This window comes from Saccostrea cucullata, unplaced genomic scaffold (genome assembly GCF_032062105.1).
Source record: "Saccostrea cucullata isolate Sc308-1 unplaced genomic scaffold, CSIRO_AGI_Scuc_v1 ctg558, whole genome shotgun sequence".
Taxonomy (NCBI): domain Eukaryota; kingdom Metazoa; phylum Mollusca; class Bivalvia; order Ostreida; family Ostreidae; genus Saccostrea; species Saccostrea cuccullata.
This window is the reverse complement of record NW_026920386.1, coordinates 142,168-168,508: the sequence shown is the minus strand read 5'-3', so window position 1 is coordinate 168,508 and position 26,341 is coordinate 142,168. Positions and strand designations below refer to the sequence as shown.

The following is a 26,341-nucleotide window of genomic DNA, read 5'->3' as shown; positions in this document are numbered from 1 at the left end:
CTGTCCTGCAAAAGCACTATCCTCAAATTTTCCAAAGCTATAGTTATTTGCTTGATATATAATCCTCAAGATCTTTTAGATCTGTAGAGCTATGGTTCTGTATTTGAACTTAACAGTGAAACTTGTATAATCTGGATGTTGCATATTCCAAAATCTTGTCTAATGTGACGTAAACTTCATGTCCCTTTCAGTAATTTCAGTTGTTTAAAATGTTGTCTAATCCAGAATGTTGTCTAATCCAGAATGTTGTCTAATCCAGAATGCCGTCAAAGCCAGAATGTTGTCTAATCCAGAATGCTGTCTAAGCCAGGATGTCTAATCCAGTAATTTTTTTGGAAACCAATGATGGCGGGATGAGACGAGTTTTACTGTAGTAGCTATGGAATCCTCCAATAAAGATGATCCTAAAGATAAAAGATATTTTTGGAATTGAAAATGATAAATAACACAATTATCAAATTGTGTAGAACAAGTTACCTGGAATGCAAGAATTCTGGCCTATGGGTACAGGTGCTAACTAAAAGTACATATCCTGTCTGGTCTTGGAGGTTAAAGGGAAGCAATTAAAGACATTATTTTTGATCAATACTGTAAATTATGGCAGGAGGCCTTATCATACGCCATTTGTGAATATTTCATAAAGTTCAATCTTGTGTTTTTTTATGGACTGTATCAGTAATATAGTAGTGATGCAAAGCGCTTTTATCTGAATTTGTTATTAAGCTTTTCCTAAAATGCATTATATTTGGTACTCAGTCAATATGGTTATTATTTTTTGCTTCCTCATTGTATATGGTGGTAATCAAGCAAAGATAAAATTGAAAAATTACCAAGTTTTTGCTATTAAACTGACCTTTCACAAAGATAATTTTTCTCAGCATAAAAAATCAATTGTAAAATTATTTCATTTAGTTAACTATACACATAGTGAGTTTAAGCCAAACATCAAAGGTATCTAAAGGAAATTCCTAAACGGCCATGATCACAATGGATCGGCTTAATGTTTTACATGCACTCAAAATGCAATTTATAATGTCAAACAAATCAATATTTGACCTGTCCATTTTGGAAAATGTAATGTTTGTTTTGATGGGTGATAAATGAGTATATGGTGAAAGAAAATGTTTTGAGCTAAGTATTGATGTTACGTCTTTGTTGTACAGGAATTGACTTGATGTAAAGGAATCAAAGACCCCCTACAATTAATAACATTGATGATCAATTAAGGTGATTGATTTGACCTTGATGATATTTTTTTTCTCTTCTTCTGAGCTTATCTCTTTTTGAGCATTATTAATTAGTGGGCCAAAACATCTACACCTTGTTTAACCTGATATGTAGATATCGTTGGATGTGTAGGATATTAATTTGCTTTTATATCTGTTCACTAAGCATGCCATAAAATGCACAATTGATAAAGATATAGAAATTCATCCTTTTTTTGTAAAAAAGATGGCCTGTCTACTTGAATAATCCTTCTTTAAAAAGGGAAAAAAAATGATTCTGGACTTCTATAGGTTTATGTGTATATAGAAATAATGATTTCTCTTTATCAGCATTTGTTAATTAAAGAGAGAGAGCTAATCTTTGTTATTTAGAGTTGGGCCAGTGCAATTTGACTAAATGGTGTTATTGACAGCAGAACGATGCCTCTCGGGACAATGACGTAATGTCCTCCACTGCCGTTTTTCTGATCAATATTTTGCGTAATTATAATTGACAGAGTATGTTACTAATATTCATCTAAATAGTCATAAGTCTTCATGTTCATCAGAATTATCTGAATATTATGAACCAGTGATAGATATTGGAATGAGGGACTCGTCTGGTGAATCTCAGAAACTTTGATTTGGTTCAGGGCTTTTTCATTTGATCAATCATAATGTGAACCCTGATATACACTGTACAAGGGTAAAATAGATTCTTGGAGTTCATATTTCATAATTTCTTTCGATTATAGGAAAATCATTACTTGATGTCTAATAAATATGTACTTTATAGGAAGTTACAGGGTTATTATTTATTTCATGATTAAGAAAATCATTTTTGGTGAGACATATCGGTTAATTTTTTTAAAAAGGAAGAATGTGAATTGGACTCTGCTTAGTAAGAATATAATGTCTTCATTGATTGAAAATAATGGAGCTTTAAAAGAAAGATTTCATTTTATAATTTCAGTTAATATATGTAAACACTTTTATGTTCAAGTGCTTGAAAGATTATTGCTATATAGCAGTTAACATGAATTAGATAGGATATTTCAGGAATGGTGCCATATTAATAATAACGGTATGTGGAAAATAATGGCACTTAATTTTACAAATACTCTATTCATTAAGATGGAACTACAAAAGATTGACAGGTTGTTGAAAAATAACATGTAAAAAACCCATTTGATTGTTTGCCATGCTTTGCCTCTTTTGTAATGTTGGCTCTGGAACCTTTTTTTTCTCGCAAGAGGAGGAAAAGCAGAAAAACTTTGAACAAGAGAAACAGGGCTTCAAACAAGAGTGGTAACTAATTAAGCAGAGCAATCTTTGTTTATCATTAAGCATACCACATTTACTGTATCAATTTATTGGCATTTCATTGATTCAAGATCACAGTACTGCTCCTTTCAAATCTACAGGTTTTCTGCAGCTTTTGCGATTATTTATTGGTATGCTGTGGAGAGCGTACCTTATAATGCCCGATTGATAATAATTCATGGATTTTTTTCCTCTGTCGGGGTTTTCCTATTGTGATCAGCATTGCATCAGAGTCTGAAATGAAAAAGTTGGACAATATAGACTGGAATGGCAGAGAGAGATGGTTATGGTGATGGAAAATTCCAAGGCTTATATTCAGAGAAAATTTTATGGGATGGTCAAGAAATTGATTTCCATTTAAAAAACAATTAGAATGCTATTTCATTTTTTTCAAACTGCCATCTCAGTGTCAAGAGATTAAAATAGTTGGATATAGATATGTTTTTTTTTCTCTCTCAACAAAACAATGGTATTGATCCAGAGTTGCTGAGGCTGTCTTTTTTTTCTCTGCTGCAGTTTGAAGTTATATAGAAAGCATATTGGATGAAGCCGAGTGAGAACTCAAATATAAGCGACTAATACATATGTATGTGGAGATACGCTTCTTTTAAGTGATCGAGGATGAGACAACTTTTAAGTATGATTAATTCGTGGACATGAAAACCTTTTCAAAATCCAGCATGGAATGTAAAGGCACAAATTGTTTACTTCTAATGGAAATTAAGCGCATTAGTAAACAGCAAAATCATGTATATGTAGGATTTAGCAATTTTGTTTGAATTTTTTAAAGAAATCTAATGGAAGGGAATTTATTCCGGTATTTGATAGGAGCACTTAAAGTATAGCCAAGACAAAATGTCGCAGAAAACTAAAATTCCAGTTTCAAGGAGTGAAAAGTCTAAAAGTGGGCAAAGTGGTCCAGTATCCACATCCGCCACTAGACGTAATACTCCCGGGAGAACAAGAATGTCTGAAAGGTTCACCACAACGTCCTATCTCTCTGGAACCACAAAACTGGCCTCCAAAGACGGTGATCCAAAAAGTTCAACCACGACCAAAACTTCCGCAGGTTCTAGACAGACAGGAAGTGGCACCAAAGTGACGTCTGCTGGATCTAAAGTTGTCAGTGGGAAAGTATCTGGAGGAAAGGTGTCCGGAGGCAAGGTGTCGTCTGCTTCCAGGATTGACAAATTGTCTCCAATTAGTGATAAATCTCCCACCGAGAGCAAGGCAGATTCTGACCAATCACCGGTGAATGATGATGAAAACTCGCCAATGGAGACAGGTGAGAAAGACTTGGTGGCGGATCCAATGTCCACCTCTCTGGTGAAGAAACACGATTCTGGAATAGAGTCGGATGGCTCCAACATGGATAAAAGTGAGATATTTATGGAGTCGGATTTCATTGATACCCCAGTGTCAAAGTCCTCACGTGTTAGTAAAATATGTGAAAGTTTAATAAGTTTTTCAAGTATGGATAGTGGAAATTATGATGGTGTCAGTGCCACTGTGGATGATAATTTGGGTTTTGAGACGACTGCCTCATCTACATCCGCATCTAATTCGGTGTCAACCTCTGCCGAAAGTAAGAGTGATGTATCTGTGATAAGTGTAGTGGAAATTCCAGGTGGAGATTTAGAGGAACAATTAAAGGAAAAAGTTCCTGTGGATAAAATGCCATCACTTGCCATTGAAGACAAAGTGAGCAAAATTGCTAGTGTGGATGTTCAGATTCAGGGGAAAGTCAAGGTAAAGTATTTTTTTCTAATAGATTTTCAGGAGATGAGATCAAAATAATTATTGAAAAGTTGGCCTCTTTTAATAATGGATATCTGTCACAATGCATTGATGGAAGTAAAAATTGGTGGCTTCATAAAAACCACGCATTTTAATATTACACCCCCTCTTTGTATTTTAATGGATTTTGCCCAATCCATTGCATTTAGTGATGTGTTGGCAAGTCAACAGTTATGATTTATATTCCTTCAAGGTTCTGGTATTTTTCTTTAATTCATCCAAAGTGTCGATAATTTGTTTTTTCCTTGCACAACAGGGAATTCGTTTTTTGAAATTCTCAATTCAGTATTTAATAATACTAGAATTAAGGTACAATGAGAGACCATCCTGTCAAATATAATGATTAAAATATTCCTAATGATATTAAAAAGTATTGATTTTTTTGAAAATGGAGACTCTTTACAGAATACGAAAGGATGCTGAAACCCACAACTTTAATGGGGCAATTAAATGATTATGTCTATTTACTTTTCTCAAGATGGGTCATGTTTATTTTCAATATTGATGAAGAATGCAGAATTCGAATGCATTTCTGACATAGTTTAGATATTAATGGATCAATTTTGAATCCATTTTAATTAGGTGCAATTTTAAATATTGATGGAAAACAATTCTGAATAAGTTACAGCAATTATATGGTCAGGTATATGGGTTAATATGCAGAATAATGACTAAAAAATTGATGCATAAATAGCTTTAATTTTTTGTAAATGTTGAAAATATAAATAACACATATAGGATGGTTTATGTTTTTGCGCAGTAGGATTATTTGATTTTCATGAGTTCAGAAACTGAGTACATAAAAAAGATCATCTCACATGTGAAATGAAAAGTACAGTAAAACTCGTTTAATATGAACATGGATATTGCAAATTTACGGATATAGCAAAGTTATCTTGGGTTCCATTGAGCTATATGAATTTAAAGAATTTATTGTACAGATATAACAAGTTACAGTCTTACAGATATAGCAAAGGGATTTCATAGGTTCAAGTGACTTTGTTATTGATAAACCGAATTTTACTGTATTCATTTGCTTGGGAAAAGGGAAAGAAATTATTTTAATAGATACCACTGATTATAACTGTCATACTCTTAGGTTCAAATAAAATTAAAGTTATAAATCCTTCTATCCTGTTTAATTCTTATTAATGAATTACCCTATAACATAACATGACCTCATTTTAAGCCTGTATTTGTGTGAAGCTGCTCTTTATTGAGGTTAATGGATCAGGAATAGATGCATTGTGTCACAGCTTCTCAAATATCCTCTCAATCTATTTACAAAAAAATAAAATTAAAAAGAGTATTTTCATATTGATTGTGTTGCAGATATTGCTGAAGTTCAAGGATAAAAAATTGATTTCTGAATGTCATAGGATGCTTTTTTTGTCTGCGATATTGTAAACTTTTGTGTGTAAGATCCCTCTAGCATGTCAAGCTTTCTGAAGCGGGGCTACTCCACGAGTGGGATTTAAAGCATCAGCCCTACTGCAATGTTCCATGATTATTTTTTACAGCATGGTTTGTAATTGGAAGTCAATTATCATTAGCTCATTAGAGAGATAACCTCTTGAGAGCATTACAAGGCATTTGGCTTTAAATTTCATCAGTGAACAGCAAAATCAGCTTAAAAACCATTCCGCTGCAAGGTAGCGCTCGGTGTTACATGGTTCTGTGAATGAAATCGAACTGTTTGTGGGAAGGAAATGCCATGTAGTCTCAGAAAAGGAGGGAGAAAAAATCCTGGAAGAGTGCAAGATAGCAAGATAAGGTGGAGACAGATTATCCTGCAATGGGATAAGGTTATTGCTTTTTTGGAGACTTAATCACATGATAAATGGTGATTGAAAGCATTTAGAGTCCCATTTCAATAATCAGCACAAATTTACTGGGTGATAAGGTGCTATTGCAAAGAAAACTGTCAAGATAACGTTTCTTAACTAATTTATATCTGTAAATAGTTAAAATATTCCTTTCCTTATGTCCAATTTTGGAACTGATCTTTTGTAATTCACCCCTCTTTAAGAAGGGTGTATTTGAAACACAAATTCTTACTGAGTATTGAACATTGTCTTTGTCCTTGATCCTTTTTAAATGACCTTGGTTCAGTCGGATCAAATCCTTCTATCATAACCTAATTTTAAGTTAAGTATCAGCATCTTGTGTTTCTCGCAGGAAAAAAGTCCCTCTTATGACCTTGACCCTGTCCAAAATGACCCCTGAATAGCACCAATATGCACCCTTTTGTCATATCCTGCTACCTTTTTAGAAGATTTTTGAATAATTTGAAAAATGAGTGAGGTGAAAAGTGAAGACAGGGGAGGATAGACAGGTGCAAAGAGAGAAGAAAAAAATCATTTTTATATTCTACAGACCTTCCATCTAGTGGATTATAAAGAGTTTAGGCAATGTTGGTTTATAGCACTATTAATAAATGAAGTCAATTCAAAATGCTGTAATGGCACTTCAAATTCAGAAAACTCAGCTGCAAAAAAAAAATTCATTTGCTTACAGAACAAGAAAACACCTGTTTGGCTTGTTTGACAGAGTTTATAGCAGGGGAGAGGTAGATCCCCATCAGGTTTATCAATTCTAACATTTACATTAGCATTATCCTGCTCCTGTTTGACAGATTATTTCATCAGACTATCTTCACACCTAGAAGAAATAGGAGAGAGGGGTGCTTTGCTATATGAGACAATAATGGAGCCTGCTGGATGACAGCTACATCTTGTTTGGGCTATTGCAAAATTTCAACATTACACAAAGGCTAGGATTATAGAAAGCATATTGATAAGATATTAGTTTGCAGAATTCAATATTGCAAAAATGTTTGTCAGAAAATTTTCTGCAGTTTAGATTTGATGCAGTAGAATTCAATATTGTAAAATGTGTGTCAGAGAATTTTCTGCCGTTTGAATTTGAAGCAATTCTATTAATTTTCATGTCGTTTATCTCTCCCTTGTTGGTTGTTTGAGACTCCTACTCCAGTGTAGTTGTCCTGAGGTCTAGATTGACATTCCAATAGCATGATCACAAACTGTTTCCCGAGGTTGCTGCGAATCTGTTGTCATTGGGTGAACTTTTTGTGTTTTTTATCATGCAAGGTGGTTCCTCTGTGATCAGAAAAGATTATTCATTGGTTTGTTATTTTTTGCATTAATGTACATATTAAACCTGTAATCAGCCATATTTTTAATGCATTTCACTACTGGAGAGTAAAGGAATAATTTCTTCTTTTGGCTAGCTTGAAGTCTCAATGAAAATAGCTTTCCTTTGAAAATTTCAGAGAAAAAAACCCTAGATCTGATTTATGCCTGAAGAATACAAGCAGTTATTGCAAATCAAAATCAAAGGGTACTTTTAGAAATTTTCCTCTACATGTAAATAGGTTTGTACAAATAGTGATAGATTTTTTCTGTTTGCATTGGAATATGAACAATAGTTTCCATATGCAATCACGTCTGATGATATTTAGATTCTTGGCAAACAATGAGAAGTAATGATAAAGAAAAAAAATCCTTGTGTACAAAAGTCACTGACCCAGAAGCTAGTGTCCAACCATTGAATAAATAAATGATGAATGGAGGCAAGAGGCAGGGAATACTGACTTTTGATCCCCCAATCTCTCTCGATTGATCTATTTTGTCATTTTCAATCAAATCTGTCCAACAACCAACCTCACAATACAAAAAAATACATCAATCACCATATGATTCTGTAGAGTATAAAAAGTCAGGGTTTGTTTCAAACAGAGCAAAACACAAGATTCATTCCCTGACAAGCAGGAAATTGGACTTTGGAGAATTTGTCCACATGCATGCAAATGTTCTGACTGATTTCTTGTGATCTTCTATAAAATTTAGGAAAAAAATTAAGTGTTGAAAAAAATTAAGGGATAGCAGACTAAGAGAAATTAATTTTACTGTTAATTAGATACAAATAAAAAGATTTTTAGTACAATTTTTCATTATTTTCAAGTTTTCCAAGAATTTTTTATTGACAAAGCATTGATATTATGAGGGCAAGGGTTCATAGCAGAGCAACAACTGTGAATAGAGAGGGAATGGTGCCAAACATACGTTGAAAGATATTTTACCTTGGTCGGGTTGTTAATATTGCTCTTAGTTACAAACAACCACTAGCTGCTCTTTTGGAATGTTTCATCTTCATTTGTGTATTTGTTTACAAGCACCAAATGCTTGTTTAATTATATGACCAATAAATTAAGTTGTCCTATTGAAGAACATCAGATTGCTTTCAGTGATGCACTGAGGCTGCACATTTAATGAATGGAATTGCTGTTTTTTCCTAGGACAAGGTGTCTAGCCTTTCTGCATTAATGGAGCAGTTTTGCAATGTTAACTACTTCCTTTGTACAGAGCTTATCCATCCATAGACTCATTTGCTTTTTTTTATGGGAGCTTTTCAGACTTTAATGAATGGGAGACGAGATGAATTATAAATGTTTGCAAAGGGATCTATGCTGCATAAAGTTAATGAATCTGGAGTCAATGACAACCATTTGCATGGTCAATGTTTCATATCTTATTTGATATACCAATATACTATAATAGGTTATCCTTGTTAATAGTTTTAAAGTTGCTTTTTAACTGATTATCCTGAAGGCTGTCTAAGGGATGTATATTTCAAGGGGTGGAGGAGCTTTTACACCTATTGTTTTAAGGCAGAAGAATTCAGTTCTCCATGTATTTGATTCTATATGCATACTAGACAATATTGTCAGTTGCTTTAAGTGGGTAATTGTTGCCAATTGAAGAATTGTTAAGTTTGCATCAATTGACATAGATTCTTGAAGGAAAAATGAGAGAAGGTGGCTTTCAGATGATGACAAAAGTAAAATAATAATTGTCAGTGGCCAAATTTGTTCTTAAAAGTTATGTAAACATGATTAATGTAGTTTAACCAAATAAAAGTGTTTCTCTTAATGTTGGTGCATGCTTCATGTTGTTTGGTTCTTGAACATTTGGCAAAACCCCCAGATGATAGCATTTGATTTGTTGCATGGATCAACACTGCGGGTGTCTGGAGCAACACTGCATTTGATTGGTTGGAACAAACAGTGCATTTGATTGGTTGTCAATCTGGAGCAACACTGCATTTGATTGGTTGTCTGGAGCAACATTGTATTTGATTGATTGACTGGAGCAACACTGCATTTGATTGGTTGTCTGGAGCAACACTGGATTTGATTGGTTGCCTGGATCAAACACTGCATTTGATATGTTGTCAATCTGCAGTAACACTGCATTTGACTGGTTGTCTGGAGCAACATTGTATTTGATTGATTGACTGGAGCAACACTGCATTTGATTGGTTGTCTGGAGCAACACTGGATTTGATTGGTTGCCTGGATCAAACACTGCATTTGATATGTTGTCAATCTGCAGTAACACTGCATTTGACTGGTTGTCTGGAGCAACATTGTATTTAATTGATTGACTGGAGCAACACTGCATTTGATTGGTTGTCTGGAGCAACACTAGATTTGATTGGTTGCCTGGATCAAACACTGCATTTGATATGTTGTCAATCTGCAGTAACACTGCATTTGACTGGTTGCATGGAGCAACAAAACCTATTTAATTTGTTGCACAGAGCAACACTTCATTTGATTGATTGTCTGGAGCAACACTGCATTTGATTAGCTGCACTGAGCAAACACTGCAATTTGCAAATGGAGATGAAAGTTCCATAATTCATGCACTTCAGTTACCTTTGAATTATTGGGGTTCTTTTGCCATCTCCAATTCTTTAAATTTTTAATTGTCAATAGACATTTAGCAACTAAGAGATAGAATTTTGGAACTGGAAGTAATGAAAATCTGGTTACCAACTCAAACACATTTACAAAGAAATTTCTTTCTTAAAAAAATAATTTGAACGTAATGTGATTATACAAATCTTACTCATGTAGCTTGAGGAGTTTGATGCTGTTGTAAATGACATTTATTTGTTATGTCTAAATCGGAAATCTAATGATATTGGAATGTTTTTAAATGACAGAAACTCTTCAGTGACAAACTCTAAAATCATTTCAACTGATAAAGACTTCTCATAAATAGTATTAAGTTCAGGTTCAAAGAAACTTATAATTCAAGATACGTAAATCAAATCTTATGATACATATTGGTGAGAATTATTCAACTGCCTCAACATTTTTGACCTTGACATTTCCTCTGACCTTAACTTCAAATTTATGTTTAATACTAAATCAATGAAAACACTCAAAAGAGTATTTTATCAAACATTATAGCATTGTACGTATTTATGAGAGCTTTTCAACACTTTATAGAGAAAAAGAGTAGTTTCCCATTTATGAAATAACCTTTTCTTATGATGTAGCTGCAATCACTTTAATTGTGTTATTGATCACACAAATTCCATTAAAGCTGTAACATCTAATCCTTTTCTCATTTATAACTGATAATAAAAATCTAGTGTAAGAGGAACATTTCACATTGAAACTAAAAATCAGCAGAATTTTATTTCTGGATTTCGTACTTCCTGAAGTTATAAAACTTTAGACACATTTTGTGTGAAAATCAATTTTGAATAGCTAGACAATCGATAACTAACTCTGCAATGCTCCAGAATTCACAGAAAACTTGTTAGCATCGTTATGCAATCCTTAATTCCTATGAATTTAGAAAACTAAATAAGGCAAAGTGACAGATCATGGGAATATTATAATATGCATCTGACAATAATTTTAATTTTCTGCAAGCAATTAATTTGTATCTATGTACAATTGTCAGCCAATTATGAATGTGAGAGCTATTCCATTTGCTCCTAATTTTAGAAGTTTCATGCATCATTTATATGCAACTCTTCCTATATACCCTTGATTAAGATATAACAAGTCTTTCTCAAAGAATGTTTATAACATAGTGCCATTTTCCAGTGTGACTTTTGTTTGGAATCTCCTATATATACACCAAGGCATGTACATGGACACTGCCTTTCCTTTTACAATATTTGAGGTATCCAACTCTTATCTGCAACTTCTTCTATAGCACCACTGAATAAAATTGAATGAAACTTTTATTACAGAATCTTCATTAATAGTGCCACTTTGCAATAAGTTTTGTGTTTTATTATGGCACAGATATTTAAGGGTTTCCCATAGCAAATCTACTCACATGGGAATGGGAAGTATCATTTTGTGAGCTTTATAGTGTACCTCTATTTTTCTGTTTTGTTTCAACAATATACCCTTTGAAATACTGCATAAAATCTTCAATGTTAAAATTTCAATGTATTCTTCAATTTTGTACACTGTTCTATATATAATACTGTACAGCTTGTATGCCAAAAGCATATTGATTTCTAACACTTGTTAGATCCAAGTTGCTAAAACAACTAAGAAAGGATTGCTTTATAAAATCTCTAGATATAAAGCTATTAACCCTGATTCCGAAAAAGCCAGAACTTTCCCTAATTGCATCTGTGACGTCTGAAGACAAATATAAAAGCACTAGTTTTATGTGCAGTCACGAGCAAAATTATACATCCATGAGTACAAGTAGGTCACAAAAAACAATTTAAGCTTGATGCATATTTTATAAATTTACGATAATGCAATTTGACCTCATTTAAATGGCTTAAAATATTGATGCACACTAGACATAATAAAGAAAACTTTTATATAAAAGTCAAACTAGGGCGTATGGTTGCAAATTCCAAATAGAAATGGTAAATTGTGTAATGATATTAATGGTTTGTGTTAAGAAAAAAATTTCTTATTCCAATTCAGAACTGTGAAGTTACACACTATTGCTAATTAAATTAATTTGGCCAAATGATTTCTGTTTAATGCATTTCTGTCATGAAATGAGCATTGCATTAGTTAGGACATATCCTGCAGTTAAATGGGTTAGAATGGAGTGAGAATGTGGCATCTCTTGAAAAACCTGCAGGCATATTATGAACAAATCAACAAATTAATTATTTTTTTTTCCTGAGTTTTATTACTGTACTGTCACATTTTATTTTTTTTTTTTTTGCTGAAAATTACAAATTTATTTATGATTTTGTCAAGTGTAGAATTATATTGCTGGAGGTTATTTGCAAATTTCATCACATAATGAGTGTTTTCCATGAAAGTAGTTGATGTAACATGTGTGATTGATTGTTTGTTGTTTTATGTCACATTTAGGAATTTTTCACACATATTACAAAAATTAAGACAGCAAAATACACAACACTTGCAAGGCTTTAGATTGATATACCTTTGTACTTGGCACTGTAGTTGAGTTGATTGCAATGTTGGCATATTGAAACCTGAATTTATCAGTTTTCCACACCTTCCCAAGCCTTAGAATTTAAGAGTTGTCTGTTTGCTGTTTTGGTATATTTAGACTACAGGGGTAAAGGAACTCGTATCTGTAACTTCAAGACGTGGTTGTTGACAACAAGTCTTTTATGAAAGTGTCTAGGCATTTTAATGTCCTGAAAAAATGCTGCAGAATTTACAACCTTAAAAATACATTTGAACTTTGTTACCTGGAAAACTAATATCTTGGATACCTGAATATGTTGAAAAGATATAGAAAATCCTCACTTATAATTTTTTAAGAATTTAACCCTGAATATATTTCATCCCCAGATCAGTTGAAAGTGTGAGATAATGGGTTTGACTGTATTTGCATCTCAAAATCTCAAAAACCAACAAGGAAATTGTTATTAAAAAGAAGTTCATACTTAAATATATGTTAAGTCTTGGAACTAGTATTTGAGTAAGCTTTTTGGTAGCAAATTGATTATGGAAGCAAAATTAAGAATGCAGATTAACAAAACTATGGTTCTGTATATATTACAAACTGATAATATTCTGGAAAGTGAAAGGGACAAAATTAAGTGATGTGATTATACATTATAGCCAGACAACATTAGAGAAAAATTAGTCACAACACCATGGACATGGCTGTTTTGTATGGAACGCCGTCACTGCCTTATAGCAGAACACTACTATTGCATTGTGTCAACCTTCCATTACATTATGTCAACTCTTTATGACATTAACCCACCCTACTATTGCATTGTGCCAACCTTCCATTACATAATGTCAACTCTTTATGACATTAACCCACACTACTATTGCATTGTGTCAACCTTCCATTACATTATGTCAACTCTTTATGACATTAACCCACCCTACTATTGCATTGTGCCAACCTTCCATTACATTATGTCAACTCTTTATGACATTAACCCACACTACTATTGTATCGTGTTAACTTTCCTTTACATTATATCAACTCTTTATGACATTTATACGATGGCCGATATCAGCCATGACAGTTTACATACAAATTTAAGGGTAGCGTGTCAGTGAATTGTTTCACATGACAGTCTAACCTTAAAGCAAAGTGGCAAAATGTACAAGCTGTCATTCCGTGATGTCAAGTTACTGTGGCAAGATATACACTTTGCTTTTCGTAAAGTGTACAACGTGTTCATGCAACTTTGCTTGATGGCACTTTACCCTTAAGTGCAATCAAATACTTTATATCCAAAAAACAAATAAATGAATAAATAAAAAAAAAGATAAGATCAACCAACCAGCATGGGGGAACTATTAACCTTGATTTAAATGAGCGACTGGTAGATTTTTGTAATAGAATTCTGGCCCTGGAATGATAAAAAAAAAATACTAACTCCAGTGACGTAGCATCATTTTTTTGAAAGAGGAGGTCAGCCAGTAAAAAAAATCATTTATCCGAAAAAACTAGACAAGCCAAAGAAAAAAAATGTCCAAGCCCGAAAATCCTATTTCGGGGAGAGTGGTCCAACTTCAATCAATCTTATTTTTTTCCAGATATATTATATTACCCTTAGTGGACTATATTTCAACAAGAAGTGGGGGTGGGGTGGGGGGCTGTACAGTTTCAATGAACATTACATTTTCTATAGTAAAGTTATGTCTAGGAAAAGAGGGGGGTTGATATTATGTGCCTGTAATTTGTCCTAATCAATCACGACCCCCCCCCCCCCTTCTTACTAGTCATTAAAACACGGTCGTCAACATTTATTATATACTAGATATACAGCTTTGAGATAATGTAAATGTATTTTTGCATCAGGTAATGAACTTGGAATCCACATGATAAAGAGTTAACACAATATAAAGATATTTTTAAATCACATAAGAAAGAGTTGGCATAACGTTATAATATATCCACATCACGGTATGGAGTTTTGACATAATGTAATAAAGTGTTGATATAATATAAATATATGTTCACATTATGTTATACATTTTTTACACCACGTAATAAAGCACTGACATAAAGGTAAGGTGTGTTCACCTCACATCATGATGCCCTCGCCGTAAAATAAAGATAAATCCATATCACGTAATAATACTTTGATATAATAGAAATATACACTCTCAAAAAGGAATGGGCTTTTGACTTCGTGTGATGATAAGTTTAATTATAAAACACAATTTACTTGACGTAATGCAATTTTGACCTCACATATTAAAGAAATGAAATGATGTAAAGAAACATTCATTTCACGTAATAAAGTTTTAACACAATGTAAACACATTATCACTTAACATAATGAATTTTTTACTTCAAGTTATGAAGTGCTGACATAATGAAAGGATGTATTTACTTCATGTAATGCAGCATTGACATGATGTTAAGATATATTTTCATCATCCCATAAAAAATGGACATAAAGTAAAGATATGTTCACATCACGTAAGGCCAGAGTTTTTTTATTTTCTGTTTAACGGGAAGCGCCGACCCAATTTTTTCAAAATACCGAATAAAAATAAAAGAAGTCAATTTCACTTTTATTTTTAAAATACCCGCCGACTGTGTCATTCATTGATGGTTTGAAATAAAATCGGGTTTGATGTACACCTATTTCTAAAGAATCATGTAAACGTTTGACAAAGCCTGTGTTGATCAAAGTCTTTTACGAGCGTCTTGCTGATTACGATGTCGTAACCAGTTTAAGGAACTAGTTTATCACACTTCGCGGGTTCTATCAAGTTATCAAGAAGCAAGAACGTCATTTCAAGACATTAATAGACGGTTATTTTAAATCCACTGATGATGAAAACAAGCAAGTTCTTGAAATGGGAGTTAAAACATTGACAACCTAAATACACCAGATGCACATTGACCTGTGGAGCAATGCATGTGTCCAAATAGTTGGGGGTAAGTTTTGAGACGTTGTCTTGATATAAACTTTCTGTAAAAATTTTTGAGTGTTTGGCACTTTTATATGTTTTTTCTTCTTTTAAAGATGTTTGCATTCTAGATTTAATTTTATCACATATGGTACATAACACGTTGAGGTAAAATTCGCGGCAAAATTTTATTGTACAATGAATCGTGTCTAACTATATCAGGGACATAAAATGATGATTAAAATATTTTAGATACGAGTCCATGTCTATTTGGTTGAATAAAATGAGGCTAGGATTCCTACAGAATTAAAAGAGTTGGTATATATTGACAAGTGAAGTGAGTCTGCAATTTGGAGTTGCACATATCCTGTGGAAAGGTAAGGATAGAAAGAAGTGGACAATTGAATACTTCAGTGCAAAATGGGCAAAGAACGATACTATTGTTATTTATTTTTTTCTAAGAAAAAACTCTTAAAATGTTTGTATCTTCATTTAGAAAAGAAAATAATCTCATGTAAATAGTTTTTTTGTTCTACTTTCTACCATTTACTACATGAATTTGATTAGCTAATAAAGTATCACAAAGGAATTATTTTTTTTGCAGTTTGATTTCGGTTCTTGGCAGAGACCCAGCCATTTGTGACAAGTTCAGAAGACCTCCACGAGGACTTTGCTGTTGTTCATCAAAAAGTTCAGCTGACAAATTTCCATTCAGATTCTCAATAATGTGTTATCCCTTTATACTAAGATAGCATTGTCAAGTTAGCTATCAACCCCACTGCTTTTTTTCTTTAACTTCTATTAAATCATTATATACATGTAGCTTAAAACATTTCTCATCATGACTTTTATAAATTTTATACAATAGTTAGATGATCACTTGAAGACCTGTGTAAGATTTTGAGCAGTGTGGTTTTTTCTGTCATCTGCGTTTATCCAACATTATTGTTGCTGTATAACAAATGTAAATTATAATATTATATTGATTTGCTTTCATACTAGAAAAAATGTGCAAGTGTGATTAACTCATGCAGTTGTATCTTTTTATCCATATTTGAAATCCTAATACATTATAAACAAAATTGTATTGCGTTTTCTTTCGTTTTTCAACATTGCAATGAAAAAAAAAATTCATACCAATTTTTGGTTTTATTTTTATTATGGCCCCGACTCGACAAATTTTGATCTTTTATTTTTATTTTTATTTCGTCCCCTCGACCCAATTTTTTCTGAAAAATTCCCGTTAAACAGAAAATAAAAAAACTCTGGCCTAATGATAAATTGACGTAATAAATGCATAGTTGTATGCTATAAGGCAGTGATGGCGTTCCATAGTTTTGAGTCCTGAAATCCTTGTTTTGATTTGAAGAAGATTTTGGTTGTTTTCCAATCTAGGCTTTAGCCAGATTGTTTTATGGACATTATGGTATAATTTATATCCGATTGTTGTCAAAATATAGACATTTAGTCATTTTCCTGGGCAGAACTGAAATCTATATTTGGATGCATAAAGACCTGCAATACACAATTAATTGCAGTCTGTAGGATAAAGCTTGCATGCTTCCCTTCATTAAGATTGATATTTACTTCATGCACTGTGTGCAAAATGATTGCTGTTTGATGTTTTGCTCTGAGATGCTATAAATCTGTGTGGGATTGTTTGCCTGTATGCAGTCAATACATTTCCGTGTCAGGAAGAAAAATCGGGAGATATTCCATCGCGAGGAAACCTGATCAGAATTTTGCTTAATCAGTCCCTCTGTTTATCAGTCTAGAGGTATTTTAAGGACATTTCAACTAAAAATAAACTAAGTCCATGCAAAATTTTTTAATTTAAATGCATTTTTCAAAGATTTAATTTGCCTCTTTTTGAATTATTTAGTGGCAGGGCTGGCATCAATGTCCCTCTAGTACCAGAAAATAATTTCATCAACACATGAAAATTTCTAGGCACTTGACAGATATTAAACAATGTTTTTCTGGGAACCTTTTTCAAAATCAAACATGAAAAACTTTAAAAAAAAAACAAACTGTTGTCTACTTTTTATCGAGAGTTCAAATCTGAAAAGCATGAGGTGCTAAATATTATAGATAACTTTGACCATGATTATACTTCAGTATATATTGTAACATGGATCTTGCAAAGGTTGGGGTTTCATGCCCCTGTTATCAAAGATACAAGGTATATAGTGTTTGTCCTGTCCATCTGTCTGTTGAGCTGTTTGTCTGTTTAGTCTTGAGTACTATGCAGAAACTATTGCCCATAACATTTGTTTGGATGAAGCTATGGCTCTCATATTTCACATGACTTTCATTGGGTACCAGGATTTAATCAACTTCAACCTTTCCTGTTGCCATACCCTTTTGAACGATTGGTGCTTTTAACTTACTTCATATGTGGGCATTCATTGTGATAATCCTTTCCATGAATATGAATATTTTTTTAAAACAATTTTACCTTGAACTTTGATTTTGACCCACTTGTTGAAAAAACCATAACCTTGGACATCATTTACCTTGGACATGACTTTTTTGAACTTTAGAATTAGGGCCTTCACCTTTCACAGATGAACCCTATTATAAACAAGCTAGGCCTTCCTGTTGATATCAACCATTCTGACTTTTTGATGTTGACCTTGGAGTTTGACCTACTTTTGAAAAAAATTAACCTTGACAATAATATTTTAGCAGTTGCCTTCAAGGGTTAATCAGATATTGTGGTTTATGCGGAATTATGACCCTCGGAAAAAGTTAACACCAACTTGGGCTTAATATGTCAAATATAAGGGTGATTTGACCTATATCACTTGTATCTGAGCTATTTGATTTATTGGTCCATTACACTCTTTGAAATGTTCCCCATTGATCTAGGAAGTATTTATTCCTGACCTAGGAAGTCCCAATGAAACAGAATAATTTACTCTTATCTTTTACCCACTGATACACAACAATCAATATCTTGTGATTTAATCTGATTTGGCTGTCAGAAATCTTTAGGTTGTTCTGGCATATCCAGAATAAGGCATATTGGTGACAATTCACTCTGATTCTTTGGAATATTGTTAGATACTTGTAGTATAGCAGTCTGATTATTGGGCTACATGTATGCTTATGAAAAATGACAGTTGTTTTTTATCTCACCTCAACGAAGTTGGGGGAGCTTATGTAATACCCTCGGCGTCGGCGTCGGCGTCGGTGTCGGTGTCGGCGTCGGTGTCGGCGTCGGCGTCCCGGGTTAAGGTTAAGTTTTTTGGAGCAGTTTTCTTTTTAAGTACTTCTATGTCCTATATTGATTAGACATGCATGGAAGATGGTTCTATTGTGTTTTATTGTACCAGTCAAAGTTTCAGATGCTGCAATTTCAGCAAAGGAATGACCAGGTTAATGTTTTGGAGCAGGTTAACATTTTTGGTGCAGTTTTTGGTGTAGGTTTCATTTCCAAGTAACTATAAGCCCTATGTTGACCTAACTTGCATGGATGATACATCTAAGGATGCATACTACCGGGCTTGCTTCGGATGCTGATTCTGACCTACATTTTCCGGTTGAGTGAACAGGTTAAAGTTTTTGGTGCAAGTTTCATTTCCAAGTAACTATAAGCCCTATGTTGACCTAACTTGCATGTATGATACATCTAAGGATGCTTACTACAGGGCTTGCTTGGGATGCTGAATCTGACCTACATTTTCTGGTTGAGTAAACAGGTTAAAGTTTTTGGTGCAGGTTTCATTTGCAAGTAACTTTAAGCCCTATGTTGACCAAACTTGCATGGATGATACATCTAAGGATGCATACTATAGAGTTTGCTTCGGAAGCTGAATCTGACCTACATTTTCCGGTTGAGTGAACAGGTTAAAAATTTTTATGCAAGTTTCATTTCCAAGTAACTATAAGCCCTAGGTTGACCAAACTTGCATGGATGATACTTCTAAGGATGCATACTACCGGGCATGCTTCGGATGCTGAATCTGACCTACTTTTTCCGGTTGAGTGAACAGGTTAAAGTTTTTGATGCAGGTTTCATTTGCAAGTAACTTTAAGCCCTATGTTGACCAAACTTGCATGGATCATACATCTAAGGATGCACACTACAGGGCTTGCTCGGATGCTTAATCTGACCTACATTTTCTGGTTTAGTGAACAGGTAAAAGTTGTTGGTGCAGGTTTCATTTCCAAGTAACTATGAGTTCTTTAATGACCAATCTTGCATGGATGATACATCTAAGGATGCATACTACCAGGCTTGCTTCGGATGCTGAATCTGACCTACTTTTTGTGGATGAGTGAAAATGTTAGTTTTTGATGCATGTTTCATTTCCAATTAACTATGAGCCCTATAATGAGCAAACTTGCATGGACGATACATCTTAGGATGCACACTAATGGACTAACATCTTAGGATGCACACTAATGGACTAACGGATGCTGAATTCGACATACATTTTTCAGATAATAGACCAGGTAAAAGTTATGGGTGCAGGTCTATTACCAAAAAACTATAAGGCTTATATAACATTGTATAAACCAAACTTGCACAAATGTTGCATCAAGAGATGAAAACTCTCAAATTTGCTTCAGATGCTGGATTTTGATTACATTTTCATGAAGAAGAACTAGTTTAAATTTTTTATGTAGGTCTATTGCAAAGTATCAGATCAAAATTGCTTAAATATTTTCATATTTGGAATGTACACTTTTTGTTGGTTAATTGTGTGACTTTGCCTTACTTAAAGACAACATTCGTTGAGGTGAGCTCTGTAATCTCTGATTACCTATGTTTAGATTTTGCCTTCCAAGGATACTTAGTCTAAAGAATTGTTGTAAAGCTCACAAAAATATTAATTTGCAGTAAAACTTGTCTATAAACTGGACACCACTGGTATGAAAGAAATTAAGCAAATAAGACAATTGTTACAGAGTAAAATTTAAATAAATGAATTTATTGAAAGGAAATTAAAGTTTATACATGTATCATATTTTTCTAACTCCTGATTAGAAAAGTTTTAATATATGATATATCATTTTAAAAAGTTCCATGAATATAGATCTAGCCAAATTTGCTCTTCCATACAGTCTCATGATGGTGAGTATGTTTTGACAATTAGATTAGTGATGCAATTTCTCCAAAAAATAAAATGAAGATCATTACCCTTAAACTGTCTATGTTAAAGCAGTTTATTCTTGATTTAGAAGCACATTTTTTATGGGAAATCACATAAAGTTATGCTATAAATTTTCTGTAAATACATTTAGCTGTCTTACAAATACATCCAATTTGGCTTTTAAAAGGTGGACATTTTACAGAGCTCACTTTAGACGTACAGAATAAGCAACTGATGTATGAACATAAAACCATTAATATAGACACAAATAGCTCTATAAATATTGCCCTCTTTATTTTACTGAAATTTGCAGCAGGAGTAAAAGGAGCAAAGTCTCATAACTCGCTATGCTTCTCTGAGGAGAGATGTGTGATCTACGATCATAGAGATGTTCCCTCCAATGAAACCATCTACAGATATATTGGAGGCTGGGATTGCAGGGGAATTGTAAAATCACCATATTGTTATTAGGTGTAATTCATTAGGCAAAGACTAAGCAAGGGAGCTTTGGACCAAACATGATGGTCCAGTGACCTTTTGACCAATGGAAGGCAACAGATAATAATTATTCGATACTGTTGAATTTTGGTATCTTGAGCACTGATATCTCAATTACCATCACAGGATTTGTCAATATGATTCAAAAGTCTCCGTACCTTTATCTTTAAATGTATTTCACCTTTTAATATCTGGATTACTCCTTGGATGTCTCGAAATTTCTTCTCAGTTCTATTGAGTTTAGGATAACAAGATTTGACTGTATCCATCAAATTCAGGTGTAAATACTTCTTTCGTCTTTAAAATGTGTGAAACTTGTTGCAATGGTCTAGAATTAGATTGTATATGTAGATTTTGAAGAATACATATAATTTTAACTAAATGAAATTGAATTCCATGTGTGTTCAAATTGACTTTTCTAGCAAGACAATTTTTTTTAAAGCATGTTATTCCAAATGTAAAGTGCAATCACCTAGATATGGTAGTACCATTAACTGCCAATCAACTAAAGGGGAAAAAGAACATTATTGAACAAAAATCCATACAGAAGCCATCAAAGCTCTAAACAACACACAGATAACATATGTCTGTATCAGGTTCATCTGCTTAAATCAAGGTCCATCCAAGTCAGAATGAAGACATTGTGATTGGGTATCAGTTGAACTTTATCTAGCTTGAGACTGATCGAGGTGAGAAATGTCTAGAGTTTTGCATGAAAGGTGACTGGAAGTAGAGCAGAATGGAATAATGGATATCAGAAAGGTAGAACTGATGAAGTGATTAATTCTGTCAAAGTTACAAATTAATTGTCTAACTGAAGTTGATTTCTGATGTACCAGTAACTTTGACCTGTATTTCTCTTGGCATGTTTCATGATTTTTTTTTTTTTTTTTTTTTTTTTTTTTTTTTTTTTTGTTTTTCATATTTCAAAAAAAGTTTTGGTTTTGGTTTGGGGATGGGGTGGATGGGTGTGGGGTAGCAATTGTGACCCCAAAATGGCATTTGGACAAATTTTTTTTGTGACCTTGAACATAAATTATTTTAATAAGTTCAGTGTCCAAGCATAGAATCTATCATAAAATTGCTGATTTCCCTATGATCAGTACTATAGGCCACAGCCTAGCTAAGCATAGCTTGATGATTACATATTCCTGGAAAGGACGATCAACTTTAGGATTGACTAGAAATTGATATAGATATCAATACTTTATGATATGAGGATTAGGAAGGGTTTCATTTGCAGAATTCCACAAATATCATTGAGAAAAATTGAACATTGACATTTCAGAATATAGGCTTGTGATTTTTTTTTTTTGAGTTAGAACAAGGGAGTATTTATAAAAATTGCAGGCAACTGAAATATTCCAGTGGAATACACATGAAAGGAGATTTATCATGCCTTATAAATATATTGTTGAAAATTATAATTATAGAGAGTAGAGAGTATCTGAAATATGCTTCAAGAAGAACATTGACATTGTAGTTTACAAGAAAAAATGGTTTATGATCATTATTTCTTAGAGTGTCATAAAATTAGAGGAAGATCAAAATGATTAAAAGCAATACATCAATGCTGGGGATATTGAAAAGCTTTTTACTGAGCCTTTTTTGTCGTGATTGGTTCATCTCCATTCAAATTATCTCCCACAATGCTTAGAAATTAAGGAAGGAAGGAGATAAATTTCCTAGGGATGTATTTTTCCTTTGGTAGGAGGTAGCCATTCTTTAGTTGAAGCAGAGCTAAGCAAGCTGTGTTCAGGATATTGTTTAGCCCACTGCTTCACCATAGAAGGCACTGCCAAAGTAAGGTCTTTGGAAATCAGAAGTTTTTTCTTTCTTTTTGTTTTGAAGGCGTGAATTGATTTAAAGGTTTGCGATTTTATCTTGATGGAAATACAGATGTGTTGAGAAATTCATGTGGCCAGGGATATGTTACCCCCAGGAAATGATTATTTGTTAAGAACTAAAAAAAATAGGTCAAAGAAATAAGTGTTTTTTCTTTGTAATTGCCAGATCAATTAAAACTTGGTTAATCTTCCAAAAAGACATGTTCAACATGGCTTGCTGTTTGCTAAGAGATGCTGAAAGGGATTAATTCTTAAGAGAGACAAGAGTTGAAGTATTGATTGACTCAGGAGCTAAGCTTTTTACCTTTTCCAGTAAATTAAATTGCAACTCACAAAAGAGGATAATTGTACTTGTAGTTCAACGAAAAGATTTTTGGGATTCTGTTCTTGAGGGATGGAGTTGACAATTGTGGAAACGTAAACATCATGGGCAAAGAAGGAGGATAATTTGTTTTTGATAGAAAAGAAGGAGCAACAACAAAAAAAGTGATAATGTGCCATTGACACTCGCATCAATAATTAATTTGGAATTGAGTATCTAGGAAGACAGGAATCTTGGAGTCTACAAGCATTTGTTTTATGAGAAATTGTTCCAAGAAAAAAAGATGGAGGACCTTTATACCAATGCAGAGAAATTACTAATGGGTATAATTATTTGATATGTGGCACTCAAAAGGTCAACTGCTGCAAATAATATCAGCTACAAGAACTTTTCTGCAATTTTCTCATTTGAGAAAGTTTGATGTGCTTAAAGGCTGGAATGAGCAACTTATAAAACTTGAAATGATTGACCTAAAACAGTTTGTGTATGTTACAAAAGAGGATTGAAACCTTTTTGGTACAATTTTAGTAAAATTTACTGAAGTGTCGAACGTTTCTGGTAGTTCTTGAATGCTTTGGTGTTGGATGCAAAGACTTTTAACACTTTATGAAACAAGAGGAATGTACAGTAATTATATAAAGTAATACTGGTGATTTTTTTTTAATGCAGTATGTCTCATTGATTGCTTTTTGCTGTTGCAGATTTAAATACTTGTATTATGAAGCAATGTAAAAGCAATATTGCAGAAAAATTATATTCATTTGGTTTGGATTTTGAGTTATTAGTGAATACAATTAACTTTGGAGCCGCAGTCTGCCCAGGCCTGATATGTGAACAAAGATAAAATTGGTGCCATATATTTTCATATGCAATATCAGAGTTGCACAGAAGCAATGGGTTTTTTGTTATTATTAAAAAAAGACTAGATATTTTGATGTTTTTGATTTATTGACATTTTTGGAGAATTAAATTTTGTCCCTACCCAATGGAAGATCATCTTTACAAGTATGGATCACAGCTTAAGTTATTCCAGGAAATGCCTAATGCTTAATCTGAAGTTTGCCTGACAGTGACAATTACTGTTCTTTCCAATAGGAAATAATCGAGGAGAAAAGGGGAAACATTCCAATACTGTAATGAATGATGCTCACTTGCAGTGAATGTAAAAAATATTTCAAGATTTTAATCCAAACACATACGTTTCATGAAGAAAAAAACTTGCCTTTTTTCCCTGCAAGGAAAATTAGAACAGTATGGGGAAAAAAAGTTGTGAGAATATGAAATTATTTATGCCTCCAAATGTAATAAAGCAGGGCTGTTAATTACATTTGTCGTTAAGCCCAAAAAAGCATTATCTTCACAGAGCTTAAAGCCTCAAGGTTGCTCAGCGTCAAAATACGATATGGGGGAAAAAGTGTAACTACTGGAATGGGAGTATTTTTTGTGGAATTTGTATGTTGACTGTTAGGAGGGAATGAAGAAAGGAAAAATTGTGGATTTTTTGAACACCTGAAAAGTGTTTGAAGCAAGTTGAGGATTAATGATGAGTGTTAAATTATGGAGAATGGAGAGAAACAATTCTCAGATTTTAAAGGTAGGTTGTCTTGTTGTTAAGTGGAAATATATAACTTTTGAAATTAACTGAAGTATCATATGTTAAATTCTGCATTTACCCTCCATTGGCTAGTAAATTAATAATTTACAACCAAGATGAAACATTAATGACATGTCTGATAAGAATATCAAAGATGGAGTTCCAAAAGCAAATATGGGTATATTTATCAATTGATGTTGCTTTAATAGTAGTACTTTGCTGTAATTTGTAATGAAATGTGTTTTTAATGAAAATCTTCAAGTTGTGAGAAATAGTCATTGAATGCTGCAATAGATCCTTTTATTCCTTGTCTTGGGAAGCTGACACCTGCTGTTGTTTTGTGACCAAGATGATGAATGAGGCATTGTATTGTAAACTATTTGAAATATTTTTTAGGAATGGTTTTGTGGAGGAGTGGACATTCATTGATATTAATTACACGTCAACGTGAAATTGTAATTGTACCAAAAACATACCATTTTGGTTTACTCATAATTTTATAAGGGATCAGGGTTGAGTTCCTTTACTCAGCATCATTGATACACTAATCGGAGGAAAGATCACATGGTGATAAAGAAAATGTTTATTACTTTTAGGAGCATTAAAAATATAAAAGGTTAAAAAGAAATCACTGATCAATTTCACAAAAACTTCAAATAATACAGATCTTTGAGCAAGGCACATAAACACAGAACCCTGGAAATTCCAAGGGTCAGATCAGGTGCCTGGGAGGAGTAAGCATCCCCTCTTGACTCGGGCCACACCAGCTATGGGCCTTTTGTATTGATCAAGTAGATAGAACAAATTCTTTCATGAAGTTTGTATGCATGTAAAGGTTTTGTGTTATGCAGATTTTTATATAAGGCTTTAATAGTAGTACTTTGCTGTAATTTGTAATGAAATGTGTTTTTAATGAAAATCTTCAAGTTGTGAGAAATAGTCATTGAATGCTTTGTGAGGGTTCCTTTACTCAGCATCATTGATACACTAATCGGAGGAAAGATCACATGGTGATAAAGAAAATGTTTATTACTTTTAGGAGCATTAAAAAATATAAAAGGTTAAAAAGAAATCACTGATCAATTTCATAAAAACTTCAAACAATACAAATCTTGAAGAAAGGCATAAACATAGTACTGTGGAAATTCATGTAAAGGTGATGCACACCAGCTGTGAGCCTTTTGTATTGATCAAGTAGATAGAACAAATTCTTTCATGAAGTTTGTATGCATGTAAAGGTGATGCAGATGCAAGTACCCAATTGGATATAAAGGTGATGCAGATGCAAGTACCCAATTGGATATAAAGATGATGCAGATGCAAGTACCCAATTTGCTCTATGGACGTGATTATAAAGATAAAGCTGACCATTTTGTCATAGTGCCATTCTAAATATGGACTTGATGGCTCACACTAGCCAGGAAATGGACCTTTAAGCATGAGCAATGTACCTTACAAATCAAATGACCAATTTAGCTAA

At 33.3% G+C, this 26,341-nt stretch overlaps 1 protein-coding gene across 6 annotated transcripts in view; it reads left to right on the top strand.

The window, feature by feature from the left end:
• The first annotated feature begins 3,368 nt into the window (after nucleotides 1–3,368).
• The window catches only part of LOC134247940 (neuron navigator 3-like), a 139,918-nt gene continuing 116,945 nt past the window's right edge, over nucleotides 3,369–26,341 (top strand). For 5 of the 6 annotated variants that reach the window (XM_062730363.1, XM_062730340.1, XM_062730354.1 and 2 more), the window contains exon 1: nucleotides 3,369–4,277. In XM_062730363.1, coding sequence (XP_062586347.1) covers nucleotides 3,384–4,277 — 894 coding nt within the window. In that variant the 5' untranslated portion in view covers nucleotides 3,369–3,383. Of the gene's footprint in view, nucleotides 4,278–24,816; nucleotides 24,862–26,341 lie in introns of those variants that run through there. The other variant, XM_062730389.1, reaches the window with a different exon arrangement.